At 37.5% G+C, this 16853-nt stretch overlaps 2 protein-coding genes across 3 annotated transcripts; one reads left to right on the top strand and one right to left on the bottom strand.

The window, feature by feature from the left end:
• Window positions 1-226: 226 nt before the first annotated feature.
• On the bottom strand, window positions 227-1466 carry LOC103331716 (uncharacterized). The gene is made up of 2 exons (XM_008234362.3): window positions 1162-1466; window positions 227-872 (listed from the first exon to the last, which is right to left on the bottom strand). Exons 1-2 carry the CDS (start codon window positions 1288-1290, stop codon window positions 513-515), a joined length of 489 nt encoding a protein of 162 aa, XP_008232584.2. The 5' UTR covers window positions 1291-1466; the 3' UTR covers window positions 227-512.
• A 7763-nt stretch (window positions 1467-9229) lies between these two features.
• LOC103331715 (scarecrow-like protein 6) lies at window positions 9230-12345 on the top strand. Of its 2 annotated transcripts, XM_016794763.2 has the most exons (2): window positions 9259-10421; window positions 10608-12345. In XM_016794763.2, exons 1-2 carry the CDS (start codon window positions 9795-9797, stop codon window positions 12114-12116), a joined length of 2136 nt encoding a protein of 711 aa, XP_016650249.2. In that variant the 5' UTR covers window positions 9259-9794; the 3' UTR covers window positions 12117-12345. The 2 variants fall into 2 exon arrangements, with proteins under 2 accessions (XP_088909050.1, XP_016650249.2); XM_089052924.1 differs by having other exon boundaries at window positions 9230-12345.
• Window positions 12346-16853: the final 4508 nt, after the last annotated feature.

The raw sequence follows: 16853 nt of genomic DNA, 5'->3' as shown, positions 1-16853 counted from the left end.
AAATTGGGCAGGTGAGTTAAGTTATATATTTTTGCCGATCAGTTAATGTGTTTCCTGGTGCGCGCTATTCAATTACCGAACCATTGACCAAAAGCATAAGCATCTGAAATTAGAATAGTTAGGCATGCATGTGGTACTCTTTCACATTTTCCTGTTTAAATCCTGATAGCCCACATGAAATGATAAGAGGCTGCTCTGATGTAAATTAATGAAATGAAAAGCCTGATAACACATAGAATTTCCACTTTTGTTATAGTCATATAATATATATATGTAAATAAGCATTTTACCCTAGCTAGCTATGAGGACTGTGAGTCCCTAAAAGCTTTCTTCACTACCGTAACTTCCCACATGCATACATATGTTGATGGAACATTGCATTGAGAGAGAGAGACAGAAGTATATATTAGTATTAATTATTAATGCAAAGGCAAGGGAAAGAAACGAGAACAAGAAAAAAGGTGGGTCATCAGCTGGTGATCATGTAGTTATATATGATGAGAATATATATATCAGTTGTGAGAAGGAGGGTGTGTCTTTGGGGGTGAGTAGTCCAGATTGAACCCTGGTTGTTTCTGAACTCCACGTTTCTTGTGGGGAACACGCCATGAAACCGAATCGAAAGATGACTTGTTATCGTCATCATCTGGAGTTATTGGATGATGCTCAACAGCACCTGAGGCCGACCTCTTTGTTTTTCTCGATACATCACTGGCTTTTGTGTGCGTGGGCTCCATAGTGTTGATACTGTTATCACTTTGAGTCTCTGCTGTGCTTTGTTCTTTCGCCACTTCAGGTGTTGCCTTCGATGAGAAAGACTTCACCTTTGCCACAGCTGGAATGTTATCATCAGAACCCTTTTCTTTAGTACTCTGCACAAAACCACAAAAGCTAGCTAGTGAAGTGGATTGGTTTAATTTAATCCAAATTTCAGATTGGACAAGTGATTTATTAATATCATATATCAATCTACAGTATCTGGTACATTGTCGATATTACAAAATATTAACGAAATATCAAATACAGTATTGAGAATGTATCAGATACTGTAGATTGGTACCCAGTATCAGACTCTATTTCCCATCATCTATTTATGTTGTGCCGCAACTCAAATTGAAAGAATTGAAGAAATCATATTAAACAACATGGTGCACATGTTACCTTGTTGATGAGATGAAGTTTGTTTTCAGGCTTCTTCTCAACCCCACCGAGACGCCGGGCGTTACATGCATGCAAAGAAAGGCAAAGAAGGAAAAGAAGAAGGCAATGAGCACTAGTACTTGTTGACATATTAAGAGAGAAGGATGCAAACAAATGGAGTATTAGGGATACAGGAGAGGAAGCTTGCTTGGGGAGGGGGTGTTTGCAGTAGAGCTAGTGATCAGAGAGGAGGTATATGTAGAGAGAGGGAGAGAATGAGAGCAATAAATGCAGGTATTTGATCAGAAGATTTAAGAGGTTTGGTAGGTCTAGCAGAAGAACATGGAGGTGTATGGATGAGTAGTAGAAAAGGAAAATGAAGATATGGGTGGTCTCTTACTTTGTCCTTTCAATTTTCTCTCAAATTTCAATTGTTGGGTCCCAAGGCACAAGACACACCCACGCACCCACCAGAGAAAGAGATGCAACTCTCAACCCTTTTCAAAATATATGGGGGGCCTGCTCACTCTCTTTTTTGTTTGGATTATGTGAGAGAGAGAGAGTCAAAGAGATCTAATTTTACTTTCAATTGTAGAAGGGTTCAAACATATATAATAGAAAAATGGGGCTGCATGCACAAGAGGTGAAACAAAGAACAAAATCAAGAAAGCTAGTGTCTACTGTCTGCCTAATTGTTCAAACCGAGGCACACTCTAATATCCCTTGTCTTTGAGATATAGCGTAGATTAATCACACCCATTTGCATGTTGTGCGTCCTTGTTCCTAGCCCCTACCTGCCTTTTTACCTCTCGGAGCTTGGACAACTTAACTAATGATTTTTTTAATCACGAGTTAAGTATGATTATTATTATATGACTAATTAATCATCAAATTATGGTCACATTCAAAAGGCAGCTAGGGTCATGACCTCTTTTGACGTAGTACGTCCTTTTGCCTTACAAGCAACGGAGCAATGGAGGGTGAGTTAATTTTCTATTTCCAAGCAAACTATTGATGCATGCACATTGAAGAGCTAAAATGCAATAGCATGAAGCAACTAGGCAGGTCACTCTGGGAAAAATTTCATTCTTCGGAACTCACTCTCATTTCGGTAATAACTTAAACAATAACACTATTTATATCATATTATAGGTAAAAATTCACGTTCATGTATGAATTCGAACAGTTCATTTATTTACGTTTAATAAATTGTGTGTTTGAGAGGTTTAGTCTCTTTTCCTCTAAAATTGAGTGACGGCTAGAGAGGCTAGGTTTGAAATTCATCATTAATCAAATGAAGTTTAGGAATCGATGGGGCTAGCCTAGGCTATATATATATGAACTGAATCCATGCTTTTAAGGAAGATGTTTCACTTCATGCTCATGGTGATTAATTAGTTGGTAAGCATCCACGCTAAATGCCTCTTAATTAGTCTCTCCTATAATTTAAAATATTGTTTAGATGGCAAAAGGGTTTGTGCGTACGTGCAACAGAAAATTTAAAAATTCTTCATTAAGCTGCTTAGAAAACAATGTATGCAGCCTTGTAGTTGATCACAGTAGTAATGCAAATTAATTAAGAACTTCCTCAAATTCGGCTTCTTGTCATATTACAGTGGTGTGTTGATCAACATAGAGTAATTTTTAGGTGCATATGCTAAAGACATAAATGCTTAATTTGTACCACCTTGTTTTAGTATTGACACTTATAGATGCAGAAATATGGGTAAAAACTTATGTATGATAAGTATATACGTCTCTGCCCGTCGTATCTTCCAACTCTAACCTAAATTTATCGATCATGAGTATTCATACTCTTTCGACACTTTGATGTATGAACAATAACTTAGTTATTATGGTTGTATTGTATACACTCATTCTCATTGTCTCTCTCTAAATCCCAACCCCACTTATCTTTCATGAGTCTATATAATACAATACATTAATCCCTTTTCTTAGTATTTACCCTCAAACGATTGTATAGAGAAGAGTGGGTATGGCATTGACATAATTCTTGAGATGGGATAGAAATTGAAATAGCGTAACATGGCCCACATGTAGGGCCTACATAAATGTGTACGATGTGGGGACAGCAGACAAGGGCAGCGTGGACCATACCTCTCTTGTTCCCCTAGCAAGGACCACGACAAAATGTCCTAACCGTCATTACCGGCCAAGCTTGACACGTGGCGCTCAGCCATGTGAAATAGTCATTTACCAGGTGCTGTCGCTGAGGTCCCCACGAGTCCCTGGGGCCCCATTCTCCCCAAACCAAATTGAAGCATGTAATCAGGCTTTTGAGTTACGGCACAAATTGTGCGATTATGACTTCTTAAATATAATTTTTGCTTCTTCTAGCCTTTTAAATACTTGTATTCTATATCTAGAAATTCATTCATTGATCTATGACTTTTATACTGTGCTTTAATTGTACATGAGGCTGCAGAGGTAGGTCGTCAATATCCACGTGGATCCGATTATTTTTTACCATTTATATTTATAAGTTCCGAAATCACACATATATATATTAACTTTTAAAAATCAATTATACGCATATGCGCAATTTCAAAACGTTAGTTATATAAGATTTATAGGTAGGACAAGCATTAACCGTTGTTTACCAATTCTTCCATCAATCCTAAAATCCCTCTCTTCAATACTGAATTTTTGCAAAAGTTTTATGCAATTCATATACTCCAAGGATTATTGCAGAAGTTTAATCATATCCCAGAATCTTATGAACATCTTTCCAACCAAATTTTGACTAGTATCAGTAATTAACTATATTTACCAAGACAAAGGGTGCATTGCCATTGAATTTCAACCCTACACTTAAACAAAGAGGGAGGGAAAGGGAGAGAGAAGTTGCTGTAGATAGATACCCCTGTAAGTAGGTGGGAGGACATTGTCTACAACTATGTAGATTGCCTATTCTGCACTCGGTTTATATGCATAGACAAATTGTTTCACAGTCAAATAAACTGAACTAGGTGCCTCAGTGCCTGTCATGCAGTCAATTAATCAAGTCATTAATATATAGAGCTATATATATAAAAGCATTTTAGCTTTGATATAGCACAGTAGGTAGCAATTTGTTTCTTCACAAGAAAATGAGCCCAATTAAGTTGAAAAGCTCCCTCCTTGGACAGAGATTTTGGGTTTCGCACAGTTCACAGAAAATGGGAATACCTTAAAAATTCTGTTAAATTGCTTAAGTGACACATATATAGAGCACACATGTCCAATAATAGCACCCCACATGGATTTGGATAAAAAAAGATTTTTAAAAAGATTTTTTTATGAGACCAATATGATTCTAAAGATAACTTTAACCAATTCACAAAACTCATTACAACAGGACCTAACATGAAACTGGTTTACTTTTTCCTGTCAATGTTCTCTGCCTTCTCCACAACGACCTTCAAAGCACAAAAGAAATAATTAATCAAGGACTGAATGCATTTGAACCAGTATGATGTCAGATAAAGGCTGCATTTCTTTTTTATGCATTTGAAGCAACGATTGATGCACCACAAGTTTACCAGTATGATGCATTTTGAACCAATATTACCGTTGTTTTCATGCATGGACTGAATGTAAGATTTAGAAAGAGAACAAGTAGCACCAACGAAATGAACCAAGTATATTCGGGGTTTCCGAAGCCTGCTCATAGAAAACCAGGGCAGGGTTACCTGGTTAGGTTCTTTTACAGAAGAGAAAAATATTTGTTCTCTCACTCTCTCCACCCTTTTCATTTGGGCCACAGCGAAGTGTATTACGTTGGAATCAACCATTCATATGATTCTTTGATAGAAAGAATCACAGAAAATGATATTTTGCTGCCATTTTGAAACGATTTAAAGATCACCGAAATAATGTCTAAATTATTCAAGGTCATGATGAAGGCTGCTTTGCTGTTTGGGCGAGCTTTCTTTTTATTGGTCGTTGACGGACGGCCCCTTCGGCCTCCTCTTCTTTTCTTTCTGTTATGACAAAGCAAAGCAATTTCTTGCCGCCTTCTTTCCCATTCAGGCCCAGCTAAATACATGAGAGCCAGGCCCCTTTGAACAGAGTTTAAGGAGGGAAAATTACCAAATTGACAAAGAGATTTTGCTTTTGACGATAATGGGCTTTTCTGAAACGGCTAGAAAAGAAGCCGGTATGCTAGTCTAGTTCTCATGCCACATCCGCAGTAGAGAAAAGCCCAGAACGTCTGTTTGGTAAACCCCTTTAGTTTTCACTTCTTTTGCTTGGCATTGACCCAATAGTTCAAATCCACTTGTCACTCATTTGGGCCACTTGCATAGTCCAATTCAAACTAATCTACTTCCAAAAATATGCCTTATAAAGAGCTCTAGTTTTTATGTGCAGCTATGCTGACTTGTGCGGAGAATGTGAATCCCCTCCTTTGTGACCATATTGGTGCGGTCTCCGGTCCCTTTGTGGCGACGATGGCTAGGTTTTGTATTTTATTTTGATTGTATATGAGAAAGATTTGTTATACTAGACTGTACTGGTTCTTAGTTTAATCTTCTCTGTGGTTGTGGTACTTTGTTTCTACATTTGGCATTTTTGGCCTTGTATTCTCTGTTTGTTTCCTTCCCATTTTTGGGGTTTCAATGAACTTTGACTAACCAAAAAAAAAAAACCTCTAGCTTTTCAATATGGAATTCATTTCAACTCAAACATAGCTTGCAATGCCTTGCATAACAAACACTGTTTTTATGAACTTTTAGCGATGTGGAATTTTAAGAATTTATTTCAAACTATATGATTTGAGCTAGAAATAGTGAGAAATTTTCCAAAAAAAAATTATTCTGGCCAAACATTGATTTTTGAAGTCACAGAATAAAAGTAGAGGTGACTACCAGCCCGTAAAAGATTTCAAGGAATTTTTCTGTGTTTGGAAGTATTTTGGTGAATTTTTAAAGTTGAAAATTGTTAAACTAATAAGTCTTGACATGAAAAAATGTGGAGCATTGGATGAGGAGAATGGTATTCTAATCGTGTGGTCGCATGGACGGTAGCTTAGTAAAGCGTGTCACGCTACTTTAGCATCCGCTTGGATGAAATGACGTAATATTTGATTGGACTATAAAGAAGAAGATGAAAAAGAAAAGAAACCTTGATTGGTTATCCGAACTCGAGTTCTCTCTTATTTTTCTAACCAAACCTTTATTTTGTCTATAACCTTTTGCAAGTCCAAAATCATGAATACGAATCGATTTCGCCTTACAATCAAGAGAATGAACTCTACAAGTTGAGGTAAATTATTATGAACTTTGAGTAGGTTTTCAGATTTTGTCCACATTTAGATTATTTTGCTAGTTAGGCTATGATTTTATGATTTGAGGTGTTGTTTGAGTTATTTGAGGGTATTGGAAACTAAGTTGATTATTGACATACGCAATTGAAGAATTTGAGGTAAAGTCCTTATCTGTTTTGATGTCAAATTTTTTTATTTTGGCTGGCCACTAGGCCTCATCATTTGGCCCGCGGGCTCATGGGCCGATAGGGCCCGCCCGCCCATCGAAAAGCCCGGCCCGCCCGTTATGGGTTTTGAGATGGCCCAGCCCATCTTGGGCAGGCTTGGGCTTGGGTGTCTAAAGCCCGGCCTGATTAAGCCCAAGAAAGCCTGCCCGCCCACAAAAGCCCGGCCTGTTCGGCCCGCATACATATATAATTATGTATAAATAAGAGTTTAGGTCTAGGATTTTATCACCTAAATCACATATATAATTTGTTTCATTTCATTTACTTTTCTTTACTCATTCCTAGTTTATAATTGGATGATTAGCACATTAATTTGTGTCAATTATTAATTCAACAATTATATATATATATAATAAGACGAACAACATATCACATCACCAAATATAATCATATCACGAAACATAATTGTACCACCAAATATAATCATGTTTTTCTTGAACACATCACCAAATATTTGCATATTTATTCATACCATCCTTTAAAAAAAATATTTGTTTGATACTTATTATTTTTTAAAATTATTTCTTAAAACGTATTACGATCTAATTATGTAATAACCTCAAAAATAATACTTGGTTTTATAATTTTTGTGGAAAATCTTATTAAGTTGTGTGACTTTATTGGGTGTTTTATGAATTTGATTTGATGTGAAAATATTGGAATTAACTGAGTTTAATCTCAAATTTGGACTAAAATGCCCTTATGATTAAGTTTATGATTTTTTTAATGAAGTAGGCCCGTTTAGTCCCGGCCCGGCCCGATGGGCTTTTTCAAGCCCCGCTCATGGGTCGGGCTTGGGCTTTGAATTTTCTAAAAACCCGCCGATATTTTCTCTCTCTCTTTAAAGCCCCGCCCATTGACGAGCCCTACTGGCCACCATGTCTAACAAACTTCTGTGCTCGTTATATTCTTCATCTTAGCCAAAATGGCTTTGTGAAGAAACAAAAGAATTAGGAAGGTCATTGCCAACATGATTACACATACCATTATTGCTTATTGAATTTTAGAAGTCTATTGAATCAACTTTTGGTACTTACTGTCTGTTTCCAATAGCACAAAACTCTACATAAACAGTTGACATTAGCATGTTCTAAATTCTAATGCTCTTTACCTTTACTATTGTCAAGTATCAATTAGAATTCATTAGTCTAAATTTGTCTCACAATTCATTAGTCTAAATTTGTCTCACAAAACCTTGTAAAATTTGCTCCTAACAAACTCATGTACGGAACTGAAATTAAATCAACATAATTTAGTTATTAGTCAACAGAAATTCAATTTTCTACGCTCTCTATTCAAAGATGATATCAGCTAAGTCTACCCATTTGTTGTAGATGGATTGACCATTCTCCTTCTTTAACTGTTGTTTTGAGCGAATGTTTTCAGCCATTTAGACATGTTTAGTGATTGCGATTGAATTAGATAATTTGGTAGCACAGTAAATTATATTATATTGAATAGGGTAGCGGTAGGTAATTGAATAGAGCATTTGGTGCTAATACGCATGATTAAGGAGCATAATTTATTAAAATAGACTATTACATGGTCTAGCATGATTAGACATAAACTCATCCAGCTTAATCCCATCTTTTTGGTGGGATGGGATTTATAATCCTATCACTTTTAGGCGTAATAAAACTAGACATAATTCAATTCATGTTGATATTAAATCGCGAAAATATTTGACTAAGATTATGAAAAAAAATATAAGCCGAAAGTTTTGAAAAGCAAAATTTGGAGGGAGAGTGCGATGAGTATTTTGGGGTTTGAATAGAGAGTATTTAAATTTGTTACTCAGTGATACAAACTTGGACAAAAAAATTGAAGCTCTGAATCGCAACCACATATTTTTAACTCAAACCAAATATCTGGTCCGTCCAATCCATCTCGATATCTTCAAACCCAAATAAGGCCACGCATTAACGTGCCGTCAGATTCAGTTTCGAAAACCAGGACAGCAGAAGCTGTTCTCCCTAAATTACTTAAATAGCCCTATACTCGCAGAGCCTTGCAGGAACAGTGGAGCTAGATTGTAGCCAAATGGAAAAAGGTAATTTAGGAAATGCCACCAAGATGCAAAAGCCACTTCAGCCAGTTCATCTTTTATCTGTCTCTCGTCGCTCTCTGTAAACTAACAAAAGAAATAAGCCATCAGAAGGACAACATTCTCACGCGCCCTTTTAGAAGAGTGCATGGGAAATGGGATTTTTCTCTTCTAAATATTTATTAAATAAATTTTATTTCTTTGGGATTTTTCTTTTTTGGCATTGTGGAAATTAAATTGCTTAATTCAGTTGGAAAATACATTTTTTATATAGAAATATATTTATGTAAACATAAATCTTTTTTTCATTTTTGGTGTGGTTGAACATATATTTTAATTGTGGCAGAACAAAAACATATAATTTAATTGTCTAGGAAGTTTGCGATTGGCATTTACGTGTGATGCATGAGAGTGGGTTTGAAGTGCGTGACAGTAACCCTAGCAGGGAGATAACTACATCTACAGACAAAAGCCACATAAAAAAATTGTAATAAAAAATGAAAATGAAAAATGCAAAATACAAAATAATAAAAAAGTATGAAAACGAGAGAGAGAGAGAGAGAGAAGCACTTTACCACTTTTATATGTTGCACGCATCCACATAGCAGAAAACAGAAGGAAGACGAAGTACTACTCCCCTCAAGGCACCGGTAGAGGAGAAAGAAGAAAACCCACCAAAGGGCCCAAACCACACACAAGAAATGAAGAAGAAGATGGTTCCAAAAATGGGTCTTGAGCCTTGAGGTTTTACATCAAACACAAGAGCTTGTTTTGTTTGCAACAAAGACAGGCATCAGGCTACCAGAGCAGCAGCAGCAGCAGCAGCAGCTAAGAGCCTAAGAGCTAGGTGTCTCTGTGTTCTGAGATTTCATTTCAGCTGTGCATGCACTTGGGCAGCCTTTGTTTGAGTCAGAATTTGATTTAGGCCTAAAAAACCAGAGCTTTTGCTTCTGTAAATTTAAGCATTGAGCTCTTGGGTTTTTGTAAATTTGAGAACCCATTTGTATTTTGTTCTCTGGGAGTCTTTTGGGAGGTGGGTTTTTGTTGGTCTTTAAAAAACTGGAGGTTGCTGGGTTCTTGGGTTTGTGTGTATTTTTGTCAGTGTTTATTTTGTTAGATGAAGGCCATGCCCCTACCCTTTGAGCAGTTTCAAGGGAAGGGGGTGTTAGATTTCTCTTCTTCAACTTCAGATTCACAGCCACCGCAAAATCAACATCTCCACCACCACCACAATCAGCAGCAGCAGCAGCAAAAGTGGAATCAAAACAGCAACAAAGAGAATTGCTATGTGGGCAGCACTGAGCCCACCTCTGTTCTCGACACCAGAAGAAGCCCAAGCCCTCCCACATCCTCTTCAACACTGTCTTCTTCTCTCGGCGGCGGCGGCGGGGGCGGAGCCAGCGGCGGCGGTGGCGGCAGCGGCTCTACAGACACAACCACCTGCTTGGGCACTACTGCAGCGGCGGTGTACGAAAACATATCTCAAACACCATTAGAAGAATCAAAATGTGGGCCGGCGCTTGGAATGGAGGACTGGGAGAGTGTCTTGTCTGAGTCTCCGGGTCAAGAGCAGTCCATTTTGAGGTTGATTATGAGTGATATTGAAGACCCTTCTCTTGGATTGAACAAGCTGTTGCAGAGTGGAAGCGGTTCTGATCAGCAAGATTTGGAATTCAGTGCAGGGTTTCATGATGTGGTGGATCAAGGAGGCTATGATGGCTTTGAACCCAATACTGGGAATTTGGTGAGCAACATTAATGTTGATCCTTCTCTACATGCAACATCTGGTTCTGATTTTGCTTTCAGTAATAGTAACCCAAATGTTCGGAGCACCAATGTGAGGCTTGGGTCATCATCTTCACCAAGCCCCATGTTCTCTGCTTCAATGAACAACCCTTTCCCTGCTTCACTTTCTCCTGGCATGTTTCAGCAGCAGCAACAACACATGGGTATGGATGAGAAGCCTCAAATTTTCAATCCCCAGATGGTGATGAACCAAAACCAAGCTCAATTCACTCAAAACCCAGCTTTGTTTATGCCTTTGACATATACCCAATTGCAAGAGCACCACCTTCTTTCACCACCACCACCCAAAAGGCTTAATTCTGGTGGCTTTGGACCCAATTACCCGGTCCAAAGAGCACCGTTTTCGAATCCCGGACAAGAGCTATTGGTTCGGGCACAGCAGCAGCATCAGCATCAGCAGCAGCAGCAGCAGCAGCTTCAATTTCTTCCACAGCATCTCCAACAACAGAGGCCAACAATGTTGGTGAAGGAGAATATGTTGAGCCCAGCAGAGGGAACTAAAGAAATGATGAACCAGAACCAGAACCAGCAGCAGCTTCAGCAAGCAGCAATTGACCAGCTTTTCAATGCAGCAGAGCTGATCGAAACAGGAAATCCGGCACTCGCGCAAGGGATATTGGCGCGGCTCAATCACCAGCTCTCTCCCATTGGTAAGCCTTTTCAAAGGGCTGCTTTTTATTTCAAGGAGGCCTTACAATTGCTCCTTCACATCAACACCTCTAGTAACTCTTCTAATGCTTTGTCACCTTTTAGCCTGATTTTCAAGATTGGTGCTTATAAATCATTCTCTGAAATCTCACCTGTTCTCCAATTTGCCAACTTTACTTGTAACCAAGCCATCCTTGAAGCTGTGGAAGGCTTCAACCGTGTCCATGTTATTGATTTTGATATTGGCTATGGTGGGCAATGGGCTTCTTTTATGCAAGAAATTGCCTTGAGAAATTGTGGGGCACCTTCTTTTAAGATCACTGCATTTATGTCCTCCTCCACGCATGATGAATTTGAGATTGGTTTCACTCGAGAAAACCTCAAACACTTTGCTAGTGAACTTAACTTGTCATTCGAACTTGAACTTGTAAGCCTCGAGGCGTTGAACTCTGGTTCTTGGGGATTGCCCCTTCATGTCTCTGAGGGTGTGGCAGTTGCTGTTAATCTCCCAATTGGTTCCTTTTCAAATAACCCTTTATCACTTACTATGGCCCTAGGCTTTGTTAAGCAGCTTTCTCCAAAAATTGTGGTCTCTTTGGACAGAGGCAGTGACCGGACCGATGTTCCATTTGCCCACCAAGTCATCCAAGCCCTTCACTCTTACTCTGGCCTGCTTGAATCACTAGATGCTGTAAATGTAAACCCAGATGCTCTGCAGAAGATTGAGAGGTACTTGCTCCAACCAGGCATTGAAAAGATTGTAACCGGCCGCCACCTTTCGCCTAAAAGAACGCCTCCATGGAGGACTCTGTTTTCGTCATCTGGGTTCTCCCCATTGACATTCAGTAATTTCACCGAATCTCAAGCCGAGTGCTTAGTGCAGCGGACTCCAGTTGGGGGTTTCCACATCGAGAAGAGACAGTCTTCACTTGTTCTCTGCTGGCAGCGCAAGGATCTCATCTCAGTCTCGGTTTGGAGGTGCTGAAGAACCAGCATTTTGAACTTGGTTCTACCAATTAATTCTCGTCTCCGAGGTGCTTCATAACTTACTGCTTTAGTTTCGGAACCTTTTCAGTTTTCTTGCAACTATGCTAATTGTCTATGGTGCTGTAGTAGGCCTTTTGTTTCCAATGAAGAAACCGAACATTCGAAAGTAACTCAATGGCTTTGTACAGTTTTTTCATATTTTCAGTTTCTTACTATGGATTTGGGTATATCTATTGTGGTGTTTTTTCATAATTAAGTTGGTGAGTTTTTGTTGTACGCTACACAACAAAGAAAAGTAGAACTCAAGATATATGAGAAAATTATATAAACTTCAAATTTGATACCTCAAGTTTTCAAGCTCATTTGAAGTTATTACCAATTGCTTGGAAATTTTATGACCTGGTATTCAACAATTCAAAGGATTCTTCACCCAACCCCAATGATTGTGAAATTGTGTACCAATACTTCATTTGTATGTGAAAATCCCAGAATATTGGAATTTATCCCTCTCTCTCTCTCTCTCTCTCTCTCTCCCTCTCTCCCTCTCTCTCATGAGGTTCTAGCTGAAATCTTTGTCCCCTGAACCAGTACTTGTCAGAAAGTAGTGTTCTCTTGCCATGTTTATTATCTGTATTTCTCTTCAGATAACTTTCGGTGGTTTTAAAAAAACAAAGTTTCTTGGTACAACAGTTTGGTTCAATCAAATGTTATCAGGAGTACTTGTTTCAATGCCGACTTTGTTTTGGTCTCCATCAGATGTGATTATTGGCATTTTCTAGTGGCTGGGACAATCGAAACTATTTTTGGCTATATTTCTGTCTTTAGTTTGTCAATTATCGTCTTTCCAATACTCAATGGACCCATTCATACTTTCTGCCAGTCGCAATTTGATATATATGTAAAAAGAACTCATTAAAAATACGAACATATGAGTTTTTTCATATGTTTTAAACTTTTTTTTTTAGTACAAACAACAATCTAAATTAAATAGAAGGGGGCTTTCTTTCACACACACAACTAAGATGTTATACGAATTTGAACCTAAAATTTTTTATCTGCAAATTAAAGTACTTTTCAACTGATCTAGAACCCGTTGGCCGTATATGCATTAAACTTTGATCGGCTGTTAAGAATAATTGGCAAATGTTTATGCCAGTTGAGTTAGTTATGTAGTCCAAGATTGGAAACCAGACCGGTTGTATATATCAAATTATATGATAAAATCTACCCCCCAAAAAAAAAAAATTTATGGTTTTAAATAATTAAATCATATATTTCGTAATCAATCAAACTTTGAAACGACACTTACTTTTATAACAATTAATTTATTGTTATGAGTTTTTTTTCATTGACCATAAATTATTAGTGCCAAATTTTGGTAGGTACTCCATAAATTACATATTCATTTGGCTAAACCTTTTTTTTTATATATTTAAAATACTCTTCCATTTATTTAAGGATCTGAAAGGATGGGATGTTCAATCATGCCCTAAATTGGCTCTATTACATACATGCATTTGTGAGACTTCATCAAATACTTATGACATTTTGTGTTTGAATGTCAATCAATCATGGTAGGTGTAATAGATAATTAAATTCATCACACCTTCTCTCATATACATCTACATATGTTATTGCTAGACATTGTGTATCTTAATACATGTATTTATGTCAGCCCCTTGTATTATTATACACTAAAATGTTTTGTTGTTTACTAATTTTTTGTGCCTCCCCTATTGAAATCACATGGGTAGTGTTTTATTGGACCCCCACATGATTAGTTTAGACACTTTCTTTTTAGCACCTTGGAAACACTTCATTAAACTACTTTTGTTTAATATATACTAAGGTTAGAAGATGAGGCCATGTTGTTGCAGGAGGAGGAAAAGATGTTTCTGTACCATTATTACTTTGTTTAAATATGAAGAAAGCCAACACTGGTTGGCTCCAAGGACAATAAAGAGTTTAATAGTTGGGCAAGTAATCTTATATTCTCCTTTTTCATATTTCTATCATAACATAACCAAGAGGATTAAGTACATTGGTTTTATGCAGACATGAGCTTAGTCAAGTTGGTTAGAACGGATGTGCTTCCCACTTTGCATTTGAGTTCGAATCCATCTCTATAATTTATATTATATTAAAGTAGAATATCATTTATACACATTGGTTTTACTTTGTTTCAAATGAATAAATAATGACATTAGTTATTGGCCTAATGATATTTTTCACCATTTTTTTTTGACGAAATTTAACAATTAATTGATTGGATAATGGTGAAAAAAGTGATCAAAATTAAGAGTTAAAACTAGTTGCTTGTACAAAAAGAATGATATAATAAAATTAGAGTAGTGGTATTATCGAGGCTTAGGGCTCGTTTGGGATTACTTCTTTAGAAAACACATATGCTCTTAAGCGCTTCTAATAAAATCGTATTATAAAAATGTTGAAATTTTTAAAAGAAATCCAAGTGCTTAAGAAATCCAAGTGCTTCCTAAAAAAGCACTTGAGATTGCTTTCTAAAGAAACACATATTAGATGCTTCTCCATAAAGTGTTTATATTATTTTATGTCAAACATTGTAAAAAGCGTTTTTCGTTGTCAAAAAAAGCTTCCAGAGGCACTTCTAAACAAACCCTTAATAATTTACATAGATCACCAACCAACTTGTGTTTCGTTTAAGACAAAAATATAGCGGTAAACACCCACTCCTTTAAATTCAACATTCACAACAAAACACCCATACATAGCCCTAATTATTTTTCACTAATAGAAGACGGTGGTTGTCACGGGTGGCACGCCACCCCTTACCCCTATGAGGGGCAGCACCAGCATATATAGTGAACCAACGTCCCTTACAGCCTCCTAGGGCTAGGGGGCGCTGCCATGAGAGCAATAACCTCCTTGACAACTGGGAGAGTCATGGCAACTTTGAGGTTTATTTAGAAAATAAAAAATAAAAAATTCAAATGTCTTTTCTAAGCAATTTTAGAAAGGGTCAAACTGTAATTAGATGGATGGTATGGTACTAGCTAGCCCCACTCACTTTCCGTTGAACTTTCAAAATGTTGTAACATACCCTTTATAGTCCAAGTAGTGGGGGAGGCTAGGAAAATGAGTTGAGATTAGAATAGCCTGTCGGTGGATGCATCATGCATGGGCATGCTAGCTTCAAACTTCAAAGTATGTCTCAGTGGATTTCATTGCTCATGGATTCGATCTAGATATGTTGTCCATCTTTTAGTTAGAATTCGAGTGCTTGCAATGTCCTTGAGACCAAGAACAAGGCCATGGCTCTGACAGTTGGATTCCCTCGACTCTCTTCTTCATGATGACTTCATTCACTTTGTTTCTTACTTTTGTTTGAAGAAAAATTCGATTTCCAAATTCAAGCAGGTGGGGTAGAAAACTTTCTATTTCCTCACTCAAAAAAAAATTAACTTCCAAATTGTTAGTGTTTCCTTGACATCATCTTAGAGATTCCAATTTCTTAACAAGGGAAAGTTCTAAAGGAGCTGTTGAGCTTTAAAGTCCTTGTGATCCAAGAAAAAGATTTTTGTCCAATTGATGTCAGCTTCACCCCTCAACTAGAGCCAGCATAAGAACTGACAAAAAATGCTAGGTATTGATCAACTTTTGGATTGTCCAGAAAATTTGAGGGGCAAAGGCTAGTTGGGGAACAAAGCCATTGCCATGTCCCTTTAGTGCAATGAATGACAGGTTTTACAAATGCTTCAAGAACTATGATTAACTTAGGGCCCGTTTGATAATCATTTCAATTTTAGTTTTTAATTTTTAGTTTTCATTTTGTGTGCTAGAGTATAAAGAAAAATGAGAGTGAGAATGGGAGTAAGGATGAGATCGGAGAGAGAGGATAAGAGGGGAGATGGGAGGGAGGAGTAACAAAAGGGAAAACATTTCAATTTTTATTTTTACTTTTTCACTTTTTTTTACTCATTCCTCCCCTCCTCCCCTCCTATCCTCCATCTCAATCCTATCTTCACTCTCATTCTCACTTCCATTCTCCCTCATTTTCCTCTATACTCTAGCACAAAAAATGAAAACTAGAAACTAAAAACTAAAATTTAAATGGTTATCAAACGGGCCCTAAAGTAAACATAAAATTTGGTTGAGGAACAAAGAGAATTTCTTATCCATGAAATAGGCTATTTTCAAAAGGCAATGCATAGTCCATTTCAGGCTTAACGAATGTGTCAATTATTTAGAAGGGGTGGAAGCATTGCCCTCCACAAATTAGGTGCAACCCCACACATTAGCCCTAAGAGTAGTTTTCAAGGAGCATATGCAGAGAACTCCAATTAAAACCCATGAACAACACCAATGAAAAAATTGTTCATCTTTTTGCTAAGCTTTAGTTAAAGGTCATTTTGCATTTTTGCCCTTGAGGAAGATATCAAAAATCTTTACAACTAGCAAGTATGGTCCTTTCTTGTGGTCTCTAGGTGGCCCAATTGGGGGTGAAGAAAGGGAAAGAACATTTTGGATGGACCTGCTCTCCATTGTTTGCCCTTGTCAATTCAGGAGCTGAAAGCAGATTCCATGAGGAGGCCAGGGAGGCAAAGATAGAAGGATAGAGAGACCTATCTAAGCATCTTCTAGATATGGAGGGCCATAAAAGCAGCTCACTTTTTTTTCTAGTTTTCCTAAGAGAGAAAATCAACCTTCCTTGGAAAGTATAATGATAGTCAACTTTTTATTAAGGAATTTGAGGTAA

This window comes from Prunus mume, linkage group LG5 (genome assembly GCF_029339155.1).
Source record: "Prunus mume cultivar Tortuosa linkage group LG5, ASM2933915v1, whole genome shotgun sequence".
NCBI classification, from domain to species: Eukaryota; Viridiplantae; Streptophyta; class Magnoliopsida; order Rosales; family Rosaceae; genus Prunus; species Prunus mume.
This window is presented reverse-complemented; position numbering and strand designations above follow the sequence as displayed.